Source organism: Mytilus californianus, unplaced genomic scaffold (genome assembly GCF_021869535.1).
Source record: "Mytilus californianus isolate M0D057914Y unplaced genomic scaffold, xbMytCali1.0.p SCAF_4, whole genome shotgun sequence".
NCBI lineage: Eukaryota > Metazoa > Mollusca > Bivalvia > Mytilida > Mytilidae > Mytilus > Mytilus californianus.
The window spans coordinates 63,246,715-63,271,148 of record NW_026262690.1 but is presented as its reverse complement, the minus strand read 5'-3'; the positions used below and the strand labels follow the sequence as shown (position 1 = coordinate 63,271,148).

At 31.3% G+C, this 24,434-nt stretch overlaps 1 protein-coding gene across 3 annotated transcripts in view; it reads left to right on the top strand.

Moving 5' to 3' along the window:
• LOC127698603 (striatin-3-like) overlaps nt 1-19,942 on the top strand; it is a 55,708-nt gene extending 35,766 nt beyond the window's left edge. For 2 of the 3 annotated variants that reach the window (XM_052202144.1, XM_052202142.1), the window contains 10 exons: nt 3,998-4,129; nt 8,282-8,436; nt 9,305-9,363; nt 10,118-10,234; nt 10,813-10,982; nt 11,836-12,003; nt 12,467-12,607; nt 13,371-13,478; nt 14,390-14,476; nt 15,086-19,942. In XM_052202144.1, the coding sequence (XP_052058104.1) occupies nt 3,998-4,129; nt 8,282-8,436; nt 9,305-9,363; nt 10,118-10,234; nt 10,813-10,982; nt 11,836-12,003; nt 12,467-12,607; nt 13,371-13,478; nt 14,390-14,476; nt 15,086-15,255 (1,307 nt within the window). In that variant the 3' untranslated portion in view covers nt 15,256-19,942. The remainder of the gene's footprint in view (nt 1-3,997; nt 4,130-8,281; nt 8,437-9,304; nt 9,364-10,117; nt 10,235-10,812; nt 10,983-11,835; nt 12,004-12,466; nt 12,608-13,370; nt 13,479-14,389; nt 14,477-15,085) is intronic. The other variant, XM_052202143.1, reaches the window with a different exon arrangement.
• The last annotated feature ends 4,492 nt before the right edge of the window (nt 19,943-24,434 follow it).

Sequence of the window (24,434 nt, the reverse complement as noted above, 5' to 3'; positions counted from 1 at the left end):
TCAGTAGCATGAGTTCGAATCCCGGCCAGGGAAGAACAAAAATTTGCTTCCGCAAATTTACAGATCTAACATTGTTGGGCTGTTATTTAGACGAATTATATATACTGTAGAAGCAGAAATTTTCGTGGAGGATTTAATTTCGTTTATTTCGTGGAAAGAATATATCCACGAAATTAAAACCCCCACGAAAATTCAACCTTCATATAATATCACTTCCATTTAATGAAACCACGAAATTAAATCCCCATGAAATTTTATATAGAGACAAAACCACGAAATTTTAACCCCACGAAAATTAATGTTTCTACAGTATATATATTATAGACACAAATCTTTTTTTATTAGCCAAGGAGCAATGGAGTTGCCTTAGTTAATAATATGTCAGTGGGGTGCAGGGTCAACATTTTTATTTCCAGGAAATATCTTTTTAAGACATAAACAAACAGCTTTACTAAATTGGGTTTGATAATACCCCAGAAGATGAAGGAAGATTCTTACTGATTTTGAAGTCACAAGGTCAAGGTCACAGCTGCAATTAAAATTAATTTTGCCAACATTTTGGTTTTGGAATGATATGTATTGAACCTAATGCCAAACCTCCATCAAATTAAGCCTTGAAATGTCCATTCAAAAGAATAAGACCTTCGTTGACTTTTTTCTCATCTGGGACTAATGTTTCAGAAGGGGAGACTTGGCATTGGCCACAGCATAAGCAATTTCTCCTTAAGGTTCCACTAAAGTCAAAATATAGGACACTTCATAAACATCTAAACTTTGCCTGTATTTTTCAACCTATAATGAGTAAAGTCATAAACTATGAGAACATATGTTCATTTAAAGATACTTAACATATACACACTGTGTAAATTGTAAATAAACTTGAAATTGTTATGTTGTGGCCAAACCGGTTCTTTGGGTAAACACTAAATTTTCAAAAAAATCTGGAGGCCTGTGAGACGACTTAATTTGTTTAAAATTGGTATGAACGAATACTGTTATATCTAATGCAGGGCAAGCTCATGTTGATTTTTCAGAAAATGTATTGATTTTCGAGTTTCAGTTAATTTCATGTATCTAGGTGAACAAATATCGAAGGTACAATACAGAAATTGGACAAATATGCCATTAAAACATATGTATGTAACAAATCAACATGAGCTTGCCCTGCATTACATGTAACAGTATTCGTCTATACCAATTTTAAGCAAATTAAGTCGTCTCGCAGGCCCCCAGATTTTTTTGAAAATTTAGTGTTCACCTCTAGAACCGGTTTGGCCACAGCATAACAATTTCAAGTTTATTTACAATTTACACAGTGTGTATATGTTGAGTATGTTTAAATGAACATATGTTCTCATAGTTTAGGACTTTACTCATTATAGGTTGAAAAATACAGGCAAAGTTTAGATGTTTATGAAGTGTCCTATATTTTGACTTTAGTGGAACCTTAAGTTAGTTTAATCTGAACTACATGTGATAGATTAGAGATATTTTCTGTATAGTTGCATTACTTTCAGTACATATTAGTTTGACAAGTATTTTGTGGCCCTGCCCCCTTGGTCATGGTCAAGTGACTTTGAATCCATTAGCAATTTTCAATGTTAAGTTTTCTGCTTAAGTCAGTTTGATAGGAACTACTTGTGATAAATCGACAAGATTTTCTTTAAAGTTTCATTATTGTCAGTTTGATGACTTTTTTGAGGCCCTGCACCTGTAGTTCATGGTCCAATTACTTTCAATTAATTACAAATTTTAAATGTTCAGTTATTTGATTAAGTTAGTCTGATAGGAACTACTTATGATAGACAATGATATTCTATATAGTTGCATTACTTTCACTATATCTCAGTTTGTTGACCATTTGAGGCACTGCCCCCTAGGTCATGGTCTGGCAAGTTTGAATTAATTAGCAATGTTGCTGTCCATCAGATTGTCTTTTTTTAATTTTCTGCTGAAAGGCGAGACATATCTCTGTGTCAACAGTTTATTATAAGTTTAAAGTCATATAGGCTGAAATTTGATAACATGTTTGGATGATTGCTTTAGCCATTAATCAGATCTTAACCAATCTTTTGGGGATAATTTACCTATGGATAATAAAGACCCTGATTGATTTTGAGGTGACTTGGTCAAAGTTCATGATTAGGCTGAAATTTAGGGAAATGTTTTGTTTCCAGAAAATATTTTTTGAACCATAAATCCTATCTGAACCAAACTTACTTATATATCAATATGCAGGTAGGTAGGTAGATTGTGTAGTTAAATCAAAGTGGGTTTTTTCCAGAAAATTGAGAAATTTTGATTGCAACATAAATGCAACTTGCTAACACAACTATTCATAAATAAGTTTTTGGCTCTATTGTTTATCCTGATGTGCATGAGGATTTGAGGTACAGGTTCATATAGATTTCTGAGAAATTTTGTCATCCTTTGAATTTGGAATTTTGCCAAATACCTGTTATTTTTATGTTGCTCATCCTACGTTTGATATGAAGAGACACTGTTATTTTGCATAGAGTTTTTCCAAATGTATATTCTTCTTTGAACTTTAAATTCTTCAGTCTTGTCATTCTCAAAAATGTTTTTATGCCCAGAAATTCATACTTAATATGTTTTCAGCCTGTCTTGCTCAACCTGTACAATTGATTTAGCTTGTCTCAGGATAGATGTAACTGCATTTAATCTGTTAATCTACATTTCTAGTTTAAACCGAAACTTGTTTGCTTGCATTATAGATTAATTGTTTTTTTATAAGATTGTTTGTTTTTTTTTCTGATATGCACTGAAATTTAATGTGTTCTCAAGCAGCAAGCTAAAGACATAAAGTTTCTTGCTTTTGAAAATCAGGGTTTGATTGCTTTATACTGTAAATTCCGAAATTTTTGCATGCATTTATTATTGCATTTGTTGAATGATTGACACAAATGTGAGATTAAATATTTTGCTTTCAGGAAATACTACAAACAATGCTATCAAAATTAAAAATGTGATTATTTATTTTTGCAAATCCTATTCCGTCACAACTTCTGCAATAATAATAAAAACATTGCAAAAATTACTGAATTTACAGTATTAAGAAGATAAAATCTTAAGTGGTATTAAGCTGAGTTACATTTCAAGTGATCGTAATATTAAATGGGCTTTTTGCCAGATTATAATCTATTAATAAAAAGGACATAAGACAATATACGTTATTTTTCTATCCATATTAACCGTAAGAAGTGCCCCTTCAAAAATTGATTTGGTTAAATCAAATAAATCTTTTTAATGATGAAAAGCAAATGATTTGTTAAATGATAATCTGGCTAATAGTGGTGAATCTTCAAGTGACGATTTTAAACAGGAAAAGATGGCTGTATACAGTCCTTATGATACAATGAACTAGACAGGAAGTTCAGTCTAAATTGTTTTCCTATAAATAAGATGTAGATTACATACCAAACGACAAACATGGAGGAATTTAGTTTCTTGGATATGGAGTTTGATACATATTCATGTATAACTTTCAAAAGAAATTCAGGTTATATAATTATTTGGTTTTTCTTTATTTATTAAATTTTGATATTGAATTTTAATGAAAATTATTTCCAAGTTTTTAAGATTATTACGGTTAAAAATTGGGGAGGACAGTAATAGTTAAAATGGAGGCAGAGGAAGTTATTTTGTGTTGGCAGAAGCTGACCTAGTTAAAACATTTTTTGGATGTATTACATCCTTTTATTGCATTTGTGATATTCACTGTTACAAATAACAATTTAATTAATGAAAATGTTCTTGATTTTTTTGCTTATTAGATTATAATACAATGTTTTAAAGACAAAAAGTTAAAGTCTTCAGTACTGGTATTTGCTGTGTTACTTAATGATGGACTTGTTCATCAGCTGCTTCAACATAATTTACTAACTTTCACTAAAAAATCTTTTTAATGAAACATATTCAAAATTAAAAAAAAGAATTTACCAATGATGTTCTGAAGTTGAATAATCTCATTTGACAGGACCAAAAAGATCAGCATTACAAGCCATGCTTGCTAATCTAGGCAATGAAGACGATATGCATGCTGGAGCAGCATCGTCAGGACAATCTTCTTCATCTTCGGGAAATAGCATGCCCGATATAGATGAAATGGGTATGCACATTAGTCATACTGATACAATATAATTCTAATTTTGTCAGTTGCGTGAGCAGTGAATTAAGACAAAATTAGAATTACACATGTACATGATTGAATTGCCGGGACTTTCCTAAGTTTTAACTTGCCTTTGGGTGTAATTATAATTCAGGAAAGCTAGCTTATACAAAAATCTGGTGAAGGCATTTTAATATTTTAATTATAATCATAGTGAAAAAAACATTTAAAACCATGAAATGAAATGTTATGCATAAGTTCAGAGTGTTGTTATAAATTTCAGAAGTGTTTGTTTTTTGTAGTGTTTAGCTTTGCACGATTCACATCTTTTTTATTTCACAAATCTGCTTTCTTCCACCTAGGAAAGTCCCTGATTTATTTATAGATAGAGTATGTTGTTTTAACATTTATTGTTTATCAATCCATATTAACATATATTGTAAATGTTCAATGTTGTATGCAACAAACCCTGGCAGTTTTCCTTTGGTGTTATTATCAGTGTAGAACAAGTCTTAACAATAACATGTACAATAAAATTTACTTATGAAGTAGGTGTCATCAACGCATGTCACAAAATAGTAATTTCTTTCTTTCCACGTATTTACTCTTTAGATAAATTTTAAGAATCGTAACTATTAGGAGTCCAAGACTGAGAAATCTCTAGACACTTGAGAGTCTCTGATAGTCTGGTCTGAGCTGCAAATGATGGGAAATCTTACCTTATGATGCCTGAAATTTCCAAGACTAGAATTCTTGTTGATGTTTGATTTTTTTCCCTCATATAAATTTTGAATTTTTTTTTTTTAAAAAGGGTGGGAAAAGGAGCATACACATAATCGCTTCCAGCAAGTTTGATGAGAAAGGAATATTGAATCAGTCCATAGCAATGAAGTACTGTTTTTTTTTTTTTTCCAAATTTCCCAATAGATACTACTGTTTAGGATGCCAGTTACACAAGGGGACACATTGACACAAATTTCAGGATGATAGAAATATGTTACAGAAGGAATAATTGTTTAATTTCCATTGAAAATTAACTACAAGATGTTTAAATAAAATCCAGTGAAAGTTCATTTTTTATACCAAATAGGTAATTGCTTTATTATTTCAATGTTATTCATAACTTTATTACAGCTGCTTAAAAGAAAAATATAAGTTGATAAAACACCTCAAGGTTGTCAGGTTATTTTTATACGACCGCAAAAAAAATTGCGGTCGTATATTGGTATGTCGTTGTCGTCCGAAGACATTTGGTTTCTGAACAATAACTTTAGTATTAGTAAATAGAAATCTATGAAATTTAAATATAAGGTTTATAACCACAAAAGGAAGGTTGGGATTGATTTTGGGGGTTATGGTCCCAACAGTTTAGGAATTGGGGGCCAAAAAGGGGCCCAAATAAGCATTTTTCTAGTTTCATGACAATAACTTGTGGAACAGTGTATGGATCTCTCTGAAATTATACCACAAGTTTCCATACAAAAAAGTGAGAAAAAACAAGGGTGCCCTTGTTAATGGACAATCACTTAAAGTACAAATTACAATGGAAGAGAGGTAATTCAAACACAACTTTGAATTACCTCCCTTACACTGCTTTTAAATTATGTATTAAGAAAGGTTGTATTGTCTTCAGGTGATTAGCTGTCAATTCATTTTTGTCGAGCCTGCGACTTTTGTCGCAGAAAGCTCGACATAGGGATAGCGATCCGGCGGCGGCTACGGCGGCGGCGGCGGCGGCGTTAGCTAACTTCTTAAAAGCTTTATATTTTAGAAGGTGGAAGACCTGGATGCTTCATACTTTGTATATGGATGCCTCATGTTACGAAGTTTCCGTCAGTCACATGTCCAATTTCCTTGACCTCATTTTCATGGTTCAGTGACTACTTGAAAAAAAAGTTCAGATTATTTGTAATGTTAAATTCTCTCTTATTATAAGTAATAGGATAACTATATTTAGTATGTGCGTACCTTGCAAGGTCCTCATGCCTGTCAGACAGTTTTCACTTGACCTCGACCTCATTTCATGGATCAGTGAACAAGGTTAAGTTTTGGTGGTCAAGTCCATATCTCAGATACTATAAGCAATAGGTCTAGTATATTTGGTGTATGGAAGGACTGTAAGGTGTACATGTCCAACTGGCAGGTGTCATCTGACCTTGACCTCATTTTCATGGTTCAGTGGTTATAGTTAAGTTTTTGTGTTTTGGTCTGTTTTTCTTATACTGTATGCAATAGGTCTATTATATTTGGTGTATGGAATGATTGTAAGGTGTACATGTCCAACTGGCAGGTGTCATCTGACCTTGACCTCATTTTCATGGTTCAGTGGTTATAGTTAAGTTTTTGTGTTTTGGTCTGTTTTTCTTATACTGTATGCAATAGGTCTATTATATTTGGTGTATGGAATGATTGTAAGGTGTACATGTCCAACTGGCAGGTGTCATCTGACCTTGACCTCATTTTCATGGTTCAGTGGTTATAGTTAAGTTTTTGTGTTTTGGTCCGTTTTTCTTATACTGTATGCAATAGGTCTATTATATTTGGTGTATGGAATGATTGTAAGGTGTACATGTCCAACTGGCAGGTGTCATCTGACCTTGACCTCATTTTCATGGTTCAGTGGTTATAGTTAAGTTTTTGTGTTTTGGTCCGTTTTTCTTATACTTTATCCAATAGGTCTACTATATTTGGTGTATGGAATGATTGTAAGGTGTACATGTCCAACTGCCAGGTGTCATCTGACTTTGACCTCATTTTCATGGTTCAGTGGTCAAAGTTAAGTTTTTGAGTTTTGGTCTTTTTTCTTATACTATTATGCAATGAGTCAACTATATTTGGTGTATGGAAATATTCTATGATGTACAAGTCAGTCTCGCAGGTTTTATTTGACCTTGACCTCATTTTCACAGTTAATTGCTCAGTGTTAAGTTTATGTGTTTCAGTCTGTTTTTCTTAAACTATAAGCAATAGGTCAGCTATATTTGTTGTATGGAAGGATTGTAAGCTGTTCATGTCTGCTTGGCATGGTTCATCTGACTTTGACCTCATTTTCACGATTCATTGGTCAATGTTTAGTTTTCTTGGTTAAGTCTGTTTCTTAGAAACTATAAGCAATAGGTCAACTATATTTAGTGTATTGAATGATTGTAAGGTGTACATGTATTTCTTGTTTGGTTTATATGACCTTGACTTCATTTTCTTTGATCATGTTAAGTTTATGTAATAGTTGTAGTAAAGCTTTCATTTAGGACTATCAACATAATATCAATGGTTAGTAAAGAAGGCGAGACATTTCAGCGTGTCCACTCTTGTTAGAAGTTACTATTTTAATAATTTTAAAAATGCTGATTAAGGTAAATTAATATTAGCTATGATTATGTATGTCATTTTCTATTTTAAGACTTTTATGATGTATTTAAATGGGTTATTATGGTTGCAAACTCCATTGGAAATTTGAATTGCGATTATGACCATGTCTTGAGGGAAAGAATTTTTTTTTTTGGAAAAAGGGGGGGGGAGGGTAAAAAAAATTGGGGGGGACAACTTTTCCTCAAGATTTCAGAAATCAAAAAGAAAATTTCAAATATTTTTTTTTTTTTAAAAGGGGGGGGAGGGGGAGGTCAATGCGCAACAGCATAGAGTATTTCACGAAAGCAAAAAATTGAATATAAATTCAAATCATATAACCAATTCTAAGTTCTTTGACTACAGTTATTCTGTGTCAGAAACCTATAATGTGTAAAATGTTGAATTACAATCCAAATTCAGACCTGTATCAAGCGCGAATATTGTGTCCATTTTTGCCCCAACTGTTCAGGGTTGGACCTCTGCAGTCGTATCCAGCTGCGCTCGGCGAAGCAATTTATTAACAATTCAAAGTCTACAATTGTGATGCATCTTATTAAACTTAATTGTATAAAGATATGACTTCCTCTAATGTTCTTTAATTACAAATTGACCCATTTATGAATATGATGTTATGTTAAGAACTTTATGAGTTTGCCACACCTCCAGATGAAATGTTGAGATTTCCTGTTGTAGGTGGTAAGAGCCATTGAAATATGAAGACAAGGTACAATGTATGTAGTTGTTGTTTTCATCATAATTACTATCAAAGAATGTAGATTTAATCATAATGTGTTTTATTTGTAGGCGTTCAGGGTGGTGGATCCATGCCATTTTCATCGTCTAGTAATCAGCGACAAATAATGAATGCTGAGGAAGATGCTCTGGAAGCATTAGAACTGGGGGAATTAGCTGGAATAACTCCTCAGGATGAATTTGACCCTGTTAATAATAATTATGATGTAAGATTTGTATATAGCATGTGTTTTAACTGTTTTTCAGAGAGAAAAAAAACTTATAGCTATCCTATCGAATATCCTTACCAGAAATTGATAGAATACAACTAAATCTTGGAAGAAATGAATCTTGACAGATTCAATTTTGACTAAAAGTGAAATAAATTTTGATTGCCATGGTCTGACTTGCCCAAGAAAAAGATTTAAGACTTATTATAATGCCCTTTCAGAGTTTCTACAATAGTAGGGAGCATTATGTTTTGCAGTCTGTGCATCCATCCCTTAGTTTGTCTGTCCATACGACCAGGTATCAGGTTAAAGTTTTGGTTAAAGGTTGTTTACTATGAATGTGTGGTCACATCAAATTGAAACTTAATATTAATTTCCTTATGATAAGAACATTTTAAAAAATATATACCAAGTAAAGGTTTTGACCAAGAGTTTTAGGTAAATTGAGCACGGAAATTTATTAAAATGAGGGAGGAATGGTGTCCTATAAACATATATTCTTGTTATGCTTTAATTGAAAAAATAAAGAACTGATGCCAACGATAAGTTGGATGAAGACAAACAGATATATTTATTATTGTTAGTGAAGCCTTTAATTTTGGAAAGATTTCTAAAAAAAAAGGTAGCTTTAAAACTAACAATCTGCAAAAATTGTGAATTGAAAAAATGAAATGATGAGAGAGAGAGAGAGAGAAAATCTTCACACATGTGGTATTTAAGATTTTACTATACTTATACAGCGTATGCTTATAAATTGGTGTTGTTTTAAAAAAATATTACATCAAATGAGATTTAACTTTTATATCCTTGAATCTTAAATGATAAAGATCTAAACATTTTGTTTTATGATTATTTTGTGTTGTAGAATTTGTCACCAAAAGAACCTTTCAGGAAAACTTGGAATGCCAAGTACACGTTACGAAGGTAAGATAAAACTACTTGTTTTTATAAAAAATTATTTTTGCTTAGGCATGAAATATTTGCAATTCCAATGAATGAACATAGAGGTAACTATTAAAATATGCAGTAATAATAGATATTTGAAAAAGACAATGGGCAAAAAATTTGAGTGTAAACTCAAAAAGAAAAGGGATAACTTCATTTTTATGCCCCCACCGTAGCGGAGGGGCATTAAGTTTTACCCTTGTACGTCCGTCCGTACATCCCAAAGTGGGTTTCCGTTCTCTAACTTTAGTTTGCCTCAACCAAATGTTATGAGACTTATACACAATGCTTATTACTACAAACTACAGATCAAGTTTGAATTTTGGTGGTGTCACTTTACTGTTCTAGAGTTATGCCCCTTTTCAAAGGGAAAAATTGCTGAATTTTTCGTTTCCATCCTCCAACTTAAGTTTGCCTCAACCAAATGTTATGCAACTTATACACAATATTTATTAGCACAAAACTCAGATCAAGTACAAATTTGGGTAGTCACTTTTACTGTTCTTTAGTTATGTCCCTTTATAACTTTATATGATATGCAAGCGGGGGCATCATCTGTGTCCCATGGACACATTCCCCATTTATTTACTTTCATTAAAAAATGAGTCTGGTTTAGATCTTTGATAGTCTCTGTTAAATTAATTCATAATTTTTTAGATTGCTGGCAAATAAGAATTGGCAAAAGTCACGTGATTTTTTACTTGAAACATATATTGTTGAATTTTATTTTCAGCCATTTTGATGGTGTTCGAGCCCTGGCCTTCCATCCTGTTGAACCTGTTTTATTAACAGCTTCTGAAGACCATACATTAAAATTATGGAATTTACAGAAAACAGTCCCTGCAAAAAAGTAAGTTTAAATCTAGTTTTTCATGTACACAGTATTGACATCAACACAGTCATCATAATCTCTTCCAGTCTATTGAGTTAGTAGTTACATGTTTCCTAATAGTAACTAGGACAGCTATCAATAGATAAATCAGGAGATATGGTGTAAAGGTATGTAAGTAAGTATCAATAACTTTTACACAGGGCATATTATAAGGCAAAAAATTGAGCAAGAACAAAAATTCTATATTTGTAAAAACAGTTAAAACACATTCTTTTTTCATTAAGGTGAAAAGTATTATAATCTGTATTCCTGCCACAAAATTTGTATATTTCATTAAAGATCTAGACCGATTGTTTTCTGCTAATTGACAATCAGTGATTGCGGAAGACAGCCTATCTACCTTTTAAAAAGGAAGCATATGAGAGGAACCAATGAATAAGATATTTCAGAAAAATCACTGTAGTTATGTCATAAAAATGGTGTGTATTTTAGAACAGACTAGATATTGACATGACATTATATAATGCATTGCATATTTAAGAAAAACACATGTTAATTATTGGCATAACAGTATATAATGTTATATTGTTTTTCAGAGCTGCATCATTAGACGTTGAACCTGTATATACATTTAGGGCACATATAGGGCCAGTATTATGTTTAGCCATTAATGCTACAGGGGAACAATGTTACAGTGGTGGAATAGATTCTACAATAAAATGTTGGAATATACCAAATTCAAACATAGATCCATATGATTCATTTGGTAAGTCACATGATATTACAGTAATGGTGTTATTAAGTGGTGTGTACTTTCTTTTCAGTTATTGAGGTCAACAGTATAAAGTGATAGGTGAGACAGTCTACCCCACTTATGTATTGCAGCTGCTCCTGGACCTCTTGACAGAATTAGTTAATTTTCACAGAAGATGTACTTTTCACCTCTTATTTCATCTCTTTGTCCCAATAATTTTCTGAGTTTGCATGGACTTTTTAATATCCTGACACTACAATACACATTTGTATCAGCTTCTCCAAAACCCATAATCAGTATTTAATAAAACTCTCAGAATCTTAACCATATAATGCCATTGTGCATCTCCTACATTTTCTTTTACATTATTATTTTTAGTTTTATCCCTAATGAATCATTAACTTTGCCATTGCTTGACCTGTTTGGGGATGAGGTACCAATTTGTACCAGAAACCCGTGCTAGACCCTGTATTAAGATTTATTGAAACTTTCCTCCTTCAAGTCATAGACATGTTTGTTATTCTTGTATGTGAGGAGGATGGTAGTATTTTATGAGAAGCACTCACAGCACCTAAGTTTCCTGAGGAGAAGATACTTTTTAGGGCAAAATTAACCCTATCATGTTTATAAAATAAAAGAGGAAAAATTCCTGTTTCAAAATCTAATTTTGAATCTGTACATTTCAATAACAGTTTCGTCTTTTACAGTTCATTCACTCATGAAATGAACCTGAATTCCATGAAATGTATAAATGATGGAGTCATGACTACAGACATGAATATGCTGAAAAATGTATTCAGCAATAAGACTTGAATAATGTTTTTATTAAACAACTACTGATAAATTTCTTTATAACTTCTTCCAGATCCAAGTGTTTTACAAGAAACTTTAGTTGGTCATACAGATGCAGTATGGGGTTTATCAATACACTCATCTAAAACACAACTACTGTCCAATTCTTCTGACGGAACAGTGAAGTTATGGAGTCCAGGAGCCAAATCTCCATTACTGAATTCATTTACAGCAGATACTGGTAATTGTCACTAAATATAGTCAATTTCATAATAATTTGTTGGATAAATGTTGATATACATAATTTGCATTGTTTATTTTATTCACAGTCTTTATATATTTGGGTGTAAATTTTTTTTTAAAAAGCACACCATGAAATTAAGTTTTAAAGCTGCTTAAAAGCTGGTCTGTGAAATCAATATCACCTTTGTTCACTTCCTGATGAAATTATAACAGTAGTTATGACTGGCCAATCAAATCATGGGACAGGTAAAAAAAATGAGGACTCATAAAATCTATTTGACCAGTTTTTTGCTGTATTGAAATAGCTAATAAAGATTGCATGCATCATCTAAACTTGTATGCATGAAGTACACACTAGATCAGATGTAGCATATGAATTCTGCTCAAACATGTACGAAAGTAGTAAATATGGCAAAAGTATGATTATACAGTATTGATTCTTTATTATTTTTTTTTATCAGATGATGGTGTACCAACATCAGTAGATTTTGTGCGTTGTGATCCTAGCCAAATGGTAGCTTCTTACACATCTTCTAATACTTACATTTATGATTTAGAAACTGCAAAACAAATACTCTGTTTAGAAACTAAAATCAATATAGGTAAGTAGTGTTTCCACAGCTGTGAATACACATATGAGAGATTTTCATTTCTTTTTCTCTTATTGAGTGATTTTGATTAATTTTTTCAGGATCTCCATCAACAAAATATATTAGTCACAATAATGATTAATATTAGCAGATATGATACTGGGATTCATAATCTATCTTCACTATTAAGTGTTTCTTAAAACAACTGACCACCAGCCAAACCGTTCACTTCAAAATCTTACTGTTGTGAATTCCATTTATATCTAACAAGAAAAATAAAACTGATTTAACCTTACTGTAACAAAGAAAAAAGATAATAAAATTGACAATCAATTAAAAGGACTTAATCCATAAATAAATCTTGCTGCAATTAAATTTTCTTGTGATGTCTCCAAAATGTTTTATTTTTTTCCCCATATTCTACTTATTATTTGCCAAAAACATACATCTCTGCAAAAAAAGTCAAAACATTGAGCAAGTGTATAATGAGTTAGCTATTTGTATATCTTGTTTACACTGAACCTAAAAGCAACTTTGAATAATAAAAACACTCTTGTACAGTTTTGTTAATATTGAATAAGAATTCATAGTCTTTCTCTTGTCAGACCAGGTTATAATTTCCAAAACTAGGGGTGGGGACTAGGGGAGGCATCTTCTAAGGACAAAACATTTACTTTGATATTTGAAGTATCAATATAATATTGTACATAATTAGAATGCTTTTCTTATGTTACTTAAAATGGTGAAATTTAAGTTTATATGTCTACTTTTTCAGATGCTAATAATAGTAATCAAATAAATAGAATAATAACACATCCAACACGTCCAGTCACTATTACAGCACATGAAGACAGACACATTAGGTTTTTTGACAATAACACAGGTAATGTTTATTGTAGAAGATAAGTTTTCAATTATTGGCATAGGTGTCTTTTATATGTTATTTAATCAAATGTAACTTGACTGTTAAATACTATAAGTTATGTATATTTTTATTCTCCTGCTCCTAAGGAGGGGTATACTGTTTTACCTCTGTCTGTCAGTATGTCCATATGTCCTATAAATTCCGCCACATTGGAGCTTCCTGAAATTTGTTATAGCTTTCTTTTGAACATGCTCTATCTCGTTTCTCGTTTTTTATATAGATTAGACCGTTGGTTTTCCTGTTTGAATTGTTTTACACTAGTCTTTTTGGCGCCCTTTATAGCTTGCTGTTCGGTGTGAGCCAAGGCTCCGTGTTGAAGGCCGTACTTTGACCTATAATTGTTCACTTTTTACACATTGTGACTTTGATTGATAGTTGTCTCATTGGCACTCATACCACATCTTCTTATTTATATATACTGTGCAATGCAGATTTAGATTCATCGATTCCCAACTTCCTGTTTACCAAATACTATGTATATTGTAACACATAATTGCCATGTATGAAATTTTTGTCGCATTTTTCTAGGGTACTAAAAATAAGTTCTTCTTGTTCACTGAATTTTTAAAGCAGGGGTATAATTAGTGAACAGTAGCTCACAGTTTTACTTGTTACAAGTTTATCGTTTTATGTAGAAATGTTGTAATGATTTTAAGAAGCTTTAAGTCCATTTGCTAAGTAAGAATGACTTTCCAGCTGATTAGAATAAGAATTGACTGTTTTTGGTAAGTATAATAATTTTCCTCAATTGAAAAAAATAAGCTGTACAGATGTTTTTCTTCCAGCTACTCATGTAATAAGTTTCTAAAAAGTATCAACTTAAATCCCTCTACAGAAAAAGATTGAAAGCATACTATTTATTGTTACAGGTAAATTAATCCATTCAATGGTGGCACATTTAGATGCTGTTACGAGTTTAGCAATTGATCCAAATGGACTATATCTATTGTCTGGAAGTAAGTATTTGTTGATATGACCGTAATTATTTATCTATTGAAAGCTGAGTTTTTCAAGAGTATTGCAAATACTGTATTTGTTTACTTATTAGTATGTTTATCAAGTTTGCCTTGCCCAATCCATTCTAAGTAATGGTCTTAAAGACCAGCTTCCTTTCAATTTTTATGATTCTGTTATTTTTGTCGAGTTTGGGACTTTGTGGATTATTAAATGGAGAAATGTGTTAACATATCTGACAACAACGTGTTAGTTTTGACCAAAGTGTCTGAAAAATTTACTCAATATTTAGTTATATATATTTTTAAATTTTTGTTTTGGCTATTATAATTGTAATTGTTGACTTAAAAATGAACCATTGAATGAGGTTTACCTTATTATCTATTCAACTTTCTTTACAAACTGTTTTATCTACATACATGAAGTTGTCTCTTGATGAAGGCAACTGAAAACCCATCATTTCAAAATACACCTTAATTTAAGATAACAACATATTAATCATAAAGTTAAGCATTCGTTTTTGAGTAAGTCTTGCAAATTTTTGAAAAGCATTTATTATTGTTAGGCCAAAATGAAATTGAGTTTTATATTATGGTTCTGTTTTTTTACAGGTCATGATTGCTCTATTAGGTTATGGAATTTGGACAGTAACACTTGTGTACAAGAAATAACTGCACATAGGAAAAAATTTGACGAATCAATATTTGATGTTGCTTTCCACCCGTCAAAGCCTTACATAGCCAGTGCTGGAGCAGATGCATTAGCTAAAGTATTTGTATGACCCGGAAAATAGGGCTTAGGATATAGCTATTTACCATTCAATGCAAAAGTAAAGGCCCTGGCCTTAACTCTTCGTGCCCAGGGAACATAATCGTGCTGTGTTCATTTGTAAGCTTGGAACACAAGGATAAATGTATGTCTGGAGAGAGTAAATATTCATGAGAATTTGTAAAAAAAAAGATTTTGTATTTAAGAAGTTTTTGTGTAGTGTACAAAAGACATTTAACAAATTAGATTTTTAAAACAATTTGCAGAATCTGTATTTATGTTTAATACAGTAAATCTATGAGTGATACACAGTTAGTGCTATTCAAGTTTTTCTTTCATTCGTTATATTTCAGTTAATATTGTAGGCAATATAAATTATGCTAGCAGACACAAATCTTTTGAGGGGGTTCATATTTATTTATCCGTCCATACAAAAGTATAAATCAACAAAAACAAATGAGAGGGGTACGCTTGGTTTTTGGTCCAAATATGTAAAGCAATAATTAGGGAACAAAATTAATATTTTTTTTTAATTTGACCATATAGATATATTCCAGTGAAGATTGTATTTGACAAGTATCATGGTATTTACAATTGAAAACAGAATAGTTGTTTGCTGTTTACAAAATACTTAAAAAGTGAATGTAATGTTTGTTGTTATGAAATTCACTGAAATTAATAATTTTCTTTATTTTCTGACCCATTAGCAATGAAAACTAAAAGGAATTTCTCTTATCCATATTATGGACCAAAGTAACCCCTTAAATGTTCATCTCATCCTTCTTCACATCTAAAACAAAAAGTAGTTACTTTTATTCTATTTTCTTTCTATCCTTCTATGAAGGGAAGAACAGAAGAGCAAAAGTAAATGTAAGTAAGAATTATGTTCCCAGTCCCATGGCCTATTTATGTGATAAAACAATGTCACGAATTCATACTAACATGTTTTATGTATAGTTTCAAATATGTGACTTATTTATTTATTTCAATTATAAAAAAAGTGTATTGCAACTCATCACTTATTTTCATTTCAGTTAACAATTATGTTTAATAAGCATATCAGAGATTAAGTTATGATTCATTGATTATTTTATGCATTTATTTTCAATTCATTTGTATTTAGACTCCTTATAGATACTCATTTCACATCAACAATATCCTTTCTCACCTTTATATAAACCACTTATATATATATTACAAGCATATATTAGATTTTCAGTTGGATTAATGCTTGTGAACCATCTAACTTGAAATTATATTATCTACCTCTTATAAATGAATTGTAATCAGCAAATTTATTCAATGTAACTCAGTTTTAAATAGAGCTCAGTTGTTTTAAAGGCATATGTATCCTAAATTTTGTCATTGATCAGTAGGCTAGATATATGTCTCCACCAATTACTTTATTCATAGTCTCTCTATAAAGAATGAAACAATCGGCTATGACACCTGGTCATACAGTTCAAATTATCATACAGGGGTCATGGTTCAGTTTGTTTTGTCTATACCAAAATGCATGGATAATGGAACAGTAAACACCCTTGCATTTACATTGAAAACTGAAATATTCTAGGAGAGAAGTCATCCCAATAATGAAAACAACCCTTCATTAAAAAAAAAGATAACAACCTGAAATCTTATCAAATTGCCAACATTAAAAGGTTTTACAACAGAAAACTTATTTGCTTGATGGACCTTGTGCAATAAAACACCTGCTAAATCCAGATTATAACTGAATCAAAATACTGGTAAACAAATGTCATAATTATAAACCAAGGGTATATATATCTTGATATATTAAATTGCAGTTAATCATTTCTGTCTTACTCCACACTATTCAAAGATTAATACTTTATGGAAAAAAAAACTAATGATTTATCTACAATCTGTTATAAGGATATATAACCAATTTTTAATATCTATGTAATGAATGATTATTCCTGTTGATACTTATTGTTAACCTCAGATTTACTCTCATAGAAAATGTGTAGTATGTTAGCATATACTTTAGTTACTTAAAATGATGCTGATGAAGCTAAATTATGTTTTTCATTTATTGTTGGAAACAAACCAATACAAAGGATATTGCAGGGTTTGGTAAAGGTTGTTTTTTCCAATTATAAAAATAATAATATGTTTACTCAAAAGAAAATACAAGATATATATTAACAATGAAATTTTAGAGAAATTCATAATATCAATTAACATATATTGATTCATTACTCAAATTTATATATTTATGCATGTATCACATTTACATGGTCTTTTCTTCTTATTTTACTTTTTTTATTAGAGAAGAAAGGATTCTGTCGCAAAATAAATGAAAAAGAATTATACCTCAAAAACTGAGCAGACTTTAGTAAGAATGTTGAAACAGTATGTTGTGTATTCTTCATGATTTTGAAAGGATAATCTTATGTTCCAACATAATGATGACCATTGCCGTCTTTCAGCATTTTATAAGAAGTTGAGAAAAAAGTTTTATGGCAAATTTGCAGATTAAGAAAGGAACATATTTAAATATAAGGTAGATAAATAATTTGTAAGAAAAATGGAAGTCATTATAGAATATACATAAGTATAAGGAAAGTAAATTTTGTTTCTGATCAAATTGTGTATTTTCTTCAACCTTTTTGCTATCATAGAACCATTTTTCACTGACACAAAATTAAATGATCGACAATCCTTGAACTGGAGTTTCGGTAATTACAAAATACGTCAAAAATATTCCTTAATATATTTGAATTGACTGAAACTTAAATTCCGCTTTGATGAGTTATCATCAGTTTTGTAGTCAGATCTTGCCAGGTAAAAAAAAAGCAAATGTTTCTTTATTACAGTTAAACAATAACAAGTTCAAGGACAGTTGGTTTATAGTTTACAATAGGCAATCATACTTGTTTTTTTTAATAAAATTCTCCAAAATACAAAACTAAGTGTTTATGTTTATGGTTAGGTAAGATAAAAACCAACCCCTTACAATTTAATTTAGTGTTCTCTCTTTTACAAGCATTAGTGCATCTCTTCTGGTACTTTGACTTTTAAAAATATTTGCATACGGTACTTTAATGGCTGAAATGTTATTTTTATTAATTTTATAATTGATTAACCACAAATCTTTAGATTCTGTAAAAGGAAATAAGCCTATTCTTAGAAGTACATTTGAGTCTTATTAACTACACATACCTTCACATTACAGAACAGATACATTTTGGTCAATTTTGCTGTAATGAGGTTAGACATATTTTTATTTTATTTTATTTCAACAGTTTATATTAGCTGATACATGAATATGATTAGAAGTAGGTTTTAATGAAAATCATTTAAGACATCAAATGAAGGGCATAATATATTTACAAAACGTAATGTTATACATGTCCAACAGAAAAGTTACAGATTTATCGATTAATCCAGAAATTGATTTTGATCAGGATATGTCAAAATAGATACAATCATGTTATAATATATATACTGGAAGTGTGCTTTATTTATGTACCAAAGATCCTTTATAGTTAATATTGCTGTTCTTAATTATCCTGTCTTCCTTTATCCTAAGTTTAGTGATAAGATTTAGTATGTAGAAAATGTCACATTAGACAAAGACACTATATTAGATTGACAGATCTAGTCAACTAGATATCACAATCTGGGTAATACTATTTATAGTGCTAATAATAGATAAGTATTGAAGCAGTAGTAAATAACTGTAAATTTAATGCCATGTTACTTTTTTAGAGCTAAAACACAACTGGTATATCAAACTTTCAGTTACTTGGCTTTGATATTTTATGTCATCATGTATATGATGTGCCAAATATGTATATGTATGGTTTAGGATCTATGCATCTTAGAAAATGGTTATTTATAGAGTTTGTACTTCGTCAGGAAAACCTTTTTTTTTAATTAAAAACGTGTGGCCTATTATAAGTGACATTATATTCAGTAAGAGAAAATTGATAAATGTCTAAGTTTTGATTTATATCTTAAGGATTGGTAATTTTTTTAATACAATTGTTGCAAGTCATTTCTTGACTGGATTTTTTTTAGAATTACATGTGTGTTTGCTATGTCATTGACTGATCCTGTATTCCTGCATGAAATAATGTTTTCACAAGAAAGGTTTGTATTGACATCAGACCAGACAATATGTTTAGCTCTATAAATACCTAAATCAATTATTACATCAAAAGATTAGTCTGTGATTTATTATTCTGGGGATTTTTATTGATTGATCTAAAGGAATCATGTCTATTTTTTTCTTGTGCTCAACAGTGTAACACAGATGCCTTTCATACATTCAAAGGATGGGAAGCATACAACTTGGATATTTTTTAGAATAGATGTGACTTGAAACAACCGTATGGTTGTTTATACACTTGTTTAAGTTTTTCAATGATCATTTCTCCTTATTAAAGCAACAAGCTTGTGAATGATTAGATGAAATGTCTTTACCCTATATAATAACTGAGATAGTTGTTCCACAACAACTACATTACAATCATAAACATTTTGGTTCAGAAAGTAAACCGCAGCTAATATATGTATGTTTTTGATCATAAAATATTAAAGTATTAAATATAATATGTTAGTGTTTGTGTCAATGAATATATTCTACTATTCAAAATTGACGAAGTGCTTGTGCTTGATTATGAAAGATTATAATTTTGTACATATTGTTACTGTAAACGTGGATATTTTTACGGGTTGTTATATTTTTGCCATTTCAATTCGTAAACTTTTCATGCAGAGGTTTCATTTGCACATCAATACACTAAGTATCTCCTTTATACAAACTATTTGCACAGGGATTTTTTTGTTCATTTTACGTGAACACTAAAAATGCGAAAATAATCCTTGCATGAAAATTTCCATATCTATAGTTTTCTGCAAACAGTTATTATGGGACCATTTTATTGTCTGTTTTCACCATTGTCTTTTAAAAATATAAACAACTCGTCTTCTTTTACTTCAGCTGTATCATCTGTTCTGTTGTTTTTATTGTGCTTCATGCTTTAACAAATGGGTTTCTGGGATTTTTGTCGAGCCTTCGACTTTAGTCGAAAAAGCGAGACATAGCTATCCTACATTCCGTCGTCTTCAGCGGTGTCCACAAATATTCACTCTGTGGTCAAAGTTTTTGAAATTTTAATAACTTTCATAAACTATCCTGGATTTCTACCAAACTTGGACAGAAGCTTGTTTATGATCATAAGAGAGTATCCAGAAGTAAATTTTGTAAAAATAAAATTCCATTTTTTCCGTATTTTACTTATAAATGGACTTAGTTTTTCTGCCGGGAAATATTACATTCACTCTGTGGTTAAAGTTTTTAAAATTTTAATAACTTTCTTAAACTATCCTGGGTTTGTACCAAACTTAGACAGAAGCTTGTTTATGATCATAAGATAGTATCCTGAAGTAAATTTTGTAAAAAAATAAATCCATTTTTTCCTTATTTTACTTTTAAATGGACTTAGATTTTCTGCCAGGAAACAACACATTCACTCTGTGGTTAAAGTTTTTAAAATTTTAATAACTTTCTTATACTATTTTGGATTTGTACCAAACTTGGACAGAAGCTTGTTTATGATCAAATGCTAGTATCTAGAAGGAAATTTTGCTTTCTTCCAGTTAACATTACATTCAGTCTGCAGTTAAAGTTTTTAAATATTTATTAGATTCATAAACTATCCTGGATTTTTACCAAACTTGGACAGAAGCTTCTTACAATCAAAAGATAGTATCAAGAGGAATATTTTTATTGATTTACTTCCTCATTTTTGTTGAGCCTGCGATTAACAGAAAAAGTAGGCGAGACACTGGGTTCCGCGGAATCCTTACAAATTTTTTCAGCAATTAGTAATATTCCACAAATCCAAACCATACATGATACTCTTCTGTAGGGCTCATAAATGAAGGCACTCGGATTGTTGATGTGAACAGTTAGATCCAATACCTTTGTTTATCTATGAGCATCTTAGAGTTCTGTTTTTCATTAACAAAGGTGAAAAAAATCATCAAAACTTAATATTTATTAATTGGATGGTTTAAAGTTGACTGTTAGTCCTTGATGTACCCAGTAATCATTAGCTCAGAAGTCACTTCTTTTGCACTGATGTTATTTATAACATACTTCTTTAATGGTGTCCTATGATAAATAATGAAATTATTTAGAAACTAAGATTCCAACTCCTTCAGACAAAGTTGACAGTAGACAAATCAGGCTATGCTTTTAGGTCATTTAGTTCCTAACACTTCTACATATTTCTACATCCCTGACATTAAAATGTTTATGTTTGAGTGTTGCTGAGGAAGGCGAATCTTGAAAAGGGCTTCAATGGAATGAAATTTATAAAGTGTTATTTTCATTCAAGGCATGAATCCATTTCATCACACCTTGTGGTTCTTGTGGTTCTCTATTGTCATCATGGTTCATTTGATTTGTAGAAAATGAAATAAACCCTTTATAATTTCTGTGTGACAGAAGCACTTTTCTGGATTCAAGTTCATCAGGAATATTCATACCCGAACACTTGAAATCCAGGGATGGCTTAATAAGCTGTAACAATATATTTGGTTCAACATGAAAAGAGTGGATTATTGAAAAAGAAAGAAGTTTGGTCGTGAAGGGCTAGGCCATTAAATGACAGCAGTTGGTATTCATCATTATTTTATAAACATTGCTTCCTCCACATTGTTGTCTTTTGATCCTGCTGGGTTCAGTTACTTTGTATTGCTGAAATAGTTATTTTGTGATGGTTATATTTTTGGAACATTGTCAATTCTGGGTATCTCGTCCATCAGATATGTCTCTGCATTACAAGGTAATGTTATATTGAACATCGAAATTATCAGCCAGCATTATAATGCTGTATGGCAAACTTTGATTTTTAGTTTTATATGCAAAGAAAGTCAAATAAGCAATGCTGGTTTCTTTAAACCTGTACTTTAAAAAGTCATATGAAGCCATCGTGGTAGAATGTTTGCCTCAAGTTTGGGATGTCAAAGGTTAGATCTCCTGCTAGGTCAAACCAAAGACTTGAATAACTGGTATTTGCTGCTCAGAAAATCGTGTCAGAGTATTGTGACATGTATTCCCTGCGGACTGTTACCATGTAAACAAAAACGTTAAAATTCTGATTCAAGAGTGTAGGTCTAGTCCAAAGCAGGGTTCATATTCATATCGCATTTATATTAATATTCTTGAATATTCATTTAACTTGCCGCTGGACATTAAACAGCCATTTATCATCATCGTTGTTAATATGGTTACTAATAGTAAATATGCCTCCAAAGAACCTGGATCACTTGCCGAGAATCACCCATTCCATTTTTACTACACTTCGAATGTATGACCTGGTGATCAGTTAAATCAAGTTTGGTTTGAACTGATTAAAGACTTAATGGAGAAATTATTCTATAAATTTCATCTATGTTAACTACTTTATGCCCAACACTACTATTAAAAAACAAGCATTATGAAAATTTACTTATTTGCTTTTTTATTTGCAAAAACTTGAGCAATCAAAATGCAGTTAAATAGGTTTTAATGAGTGTTACTTTAATTGGCTGGAGGCGAATCATCAAATTCAAACTTTCACTTCAACTCAAACTCAAACTCTTTCGTCCTTGTATGGGACCAAATTCAATTTGAATGTAAGTGGTTCTGCGTGGAAATTTCATGCAGTGTCGGGTCATGCAGCTAGTTCATTTTAGGACATGGCTTCAAGGCAGCTGTGTATCCCTCAACTGTGATGGCTGTTGTTACTGATGGTGAATGTTGGTTCCAATTTCTGATGGTCCTTTGTAGAAGCAGTTATAATTTGGTCCAGCTGTAATTAGAAGTTGAGTATTGGTGACTGATATCGGTTAGATCATGCTGGATCTTAAATATCGAGCAATATTTCTTTTGAGATTTTCCCTTTTTAATGAATTTACCACATTTTTGAGGAAGCCGAATGTTTTGTTCTGTGTAATTGTGAAATAAATTTGTTCTTTTATGTACTCTCTATTGACTTGATATTATAATGGTTTGTGGATCCTAAACTGTGGATGCCTATTCCACTGATCATGGATGTATATGCTGCGGACTATTGGTTTATTGCAGTCTTTAAGGTTTCAGAAGATAAATCCTGATGTCTTATTTCCTTTGCCACTGAAATAATATGTGAAGAACATGTTAAGTTGTTGCTAATGGTTATGCATACATATTTGCTAGCTTCGACAGTATCCAGTGTATGTCCATGGACTTTGTATGTTGCTTGTATTGCTTATTGTTTTCCCAACATTTTCTTTGGAAAATGCAAATGCCAGGTCAGGAAGATAACAGTTATTTTCCATTTGTTCTGTTGGGTGATAAAGTTGAAACATTTGTTTTTGTCAGTTTTTATGGACCCCTTTTTATACGACCGCAAAAAATTTTGCGATAGTATATTGGTATCACAGCGTCGTCCGAAGACATTTGGTATCCGGGCAATAACTTTAGTAAGTAGTGAAATTTAAACACAAGGTTTATAACCACAAAAGGAAGGTTGAGATTGATTTTGGGGGTTATAGTCCTAACAGTTTAGGAATTAGGGGCCAAAATAAGCATTTTTCTAGTTTCCAGACAATAACTTGTGGAACGGTGTATGGATCTCTCTGAAATTATGCCACAAGTTTCCATACAACAAAGGGATGGTTAGGATTGGCTTTGGGGGGTTATGGCTCAAACCGTTTAGGAATAAGGGGAAAAACAAGGGTTTCCTGGTTAATGGACAATCAAAAAAAGTACAATGTTATGTTTGGATTACCTCCCTTACACTGCTTTTAAATTATGTATAAAGAAATGTTGTATTGTCTTGAGGTAATAAGCTGTCAATTTATTTTTAGAAGTTACTATTTAAAAATGCTGATTAAGGAATATTAATTTTAGCCATTATTATGTATGTCATTTTCTATTTTAAGACTTTTATGATGTATTTAAATGGGTAATTATGGTTGCAAACTCCATTGGAAATTTGAATTGAGATTATAACCATATCTTGAGGGAAAGAATTTTTTTTTGGGGGGGGGGGGTAAAAAAGAAATTGTGAGGGGGGACATTTATTTCTCGTTTCAGATTTCAGAAATTAAAAAGAAGAAAATTTCTTCAAATATTTTTTTTTGCCAATAAAAAAAGGGGGGGGGGGGGGGGGGGTGGTTCAGCATAGT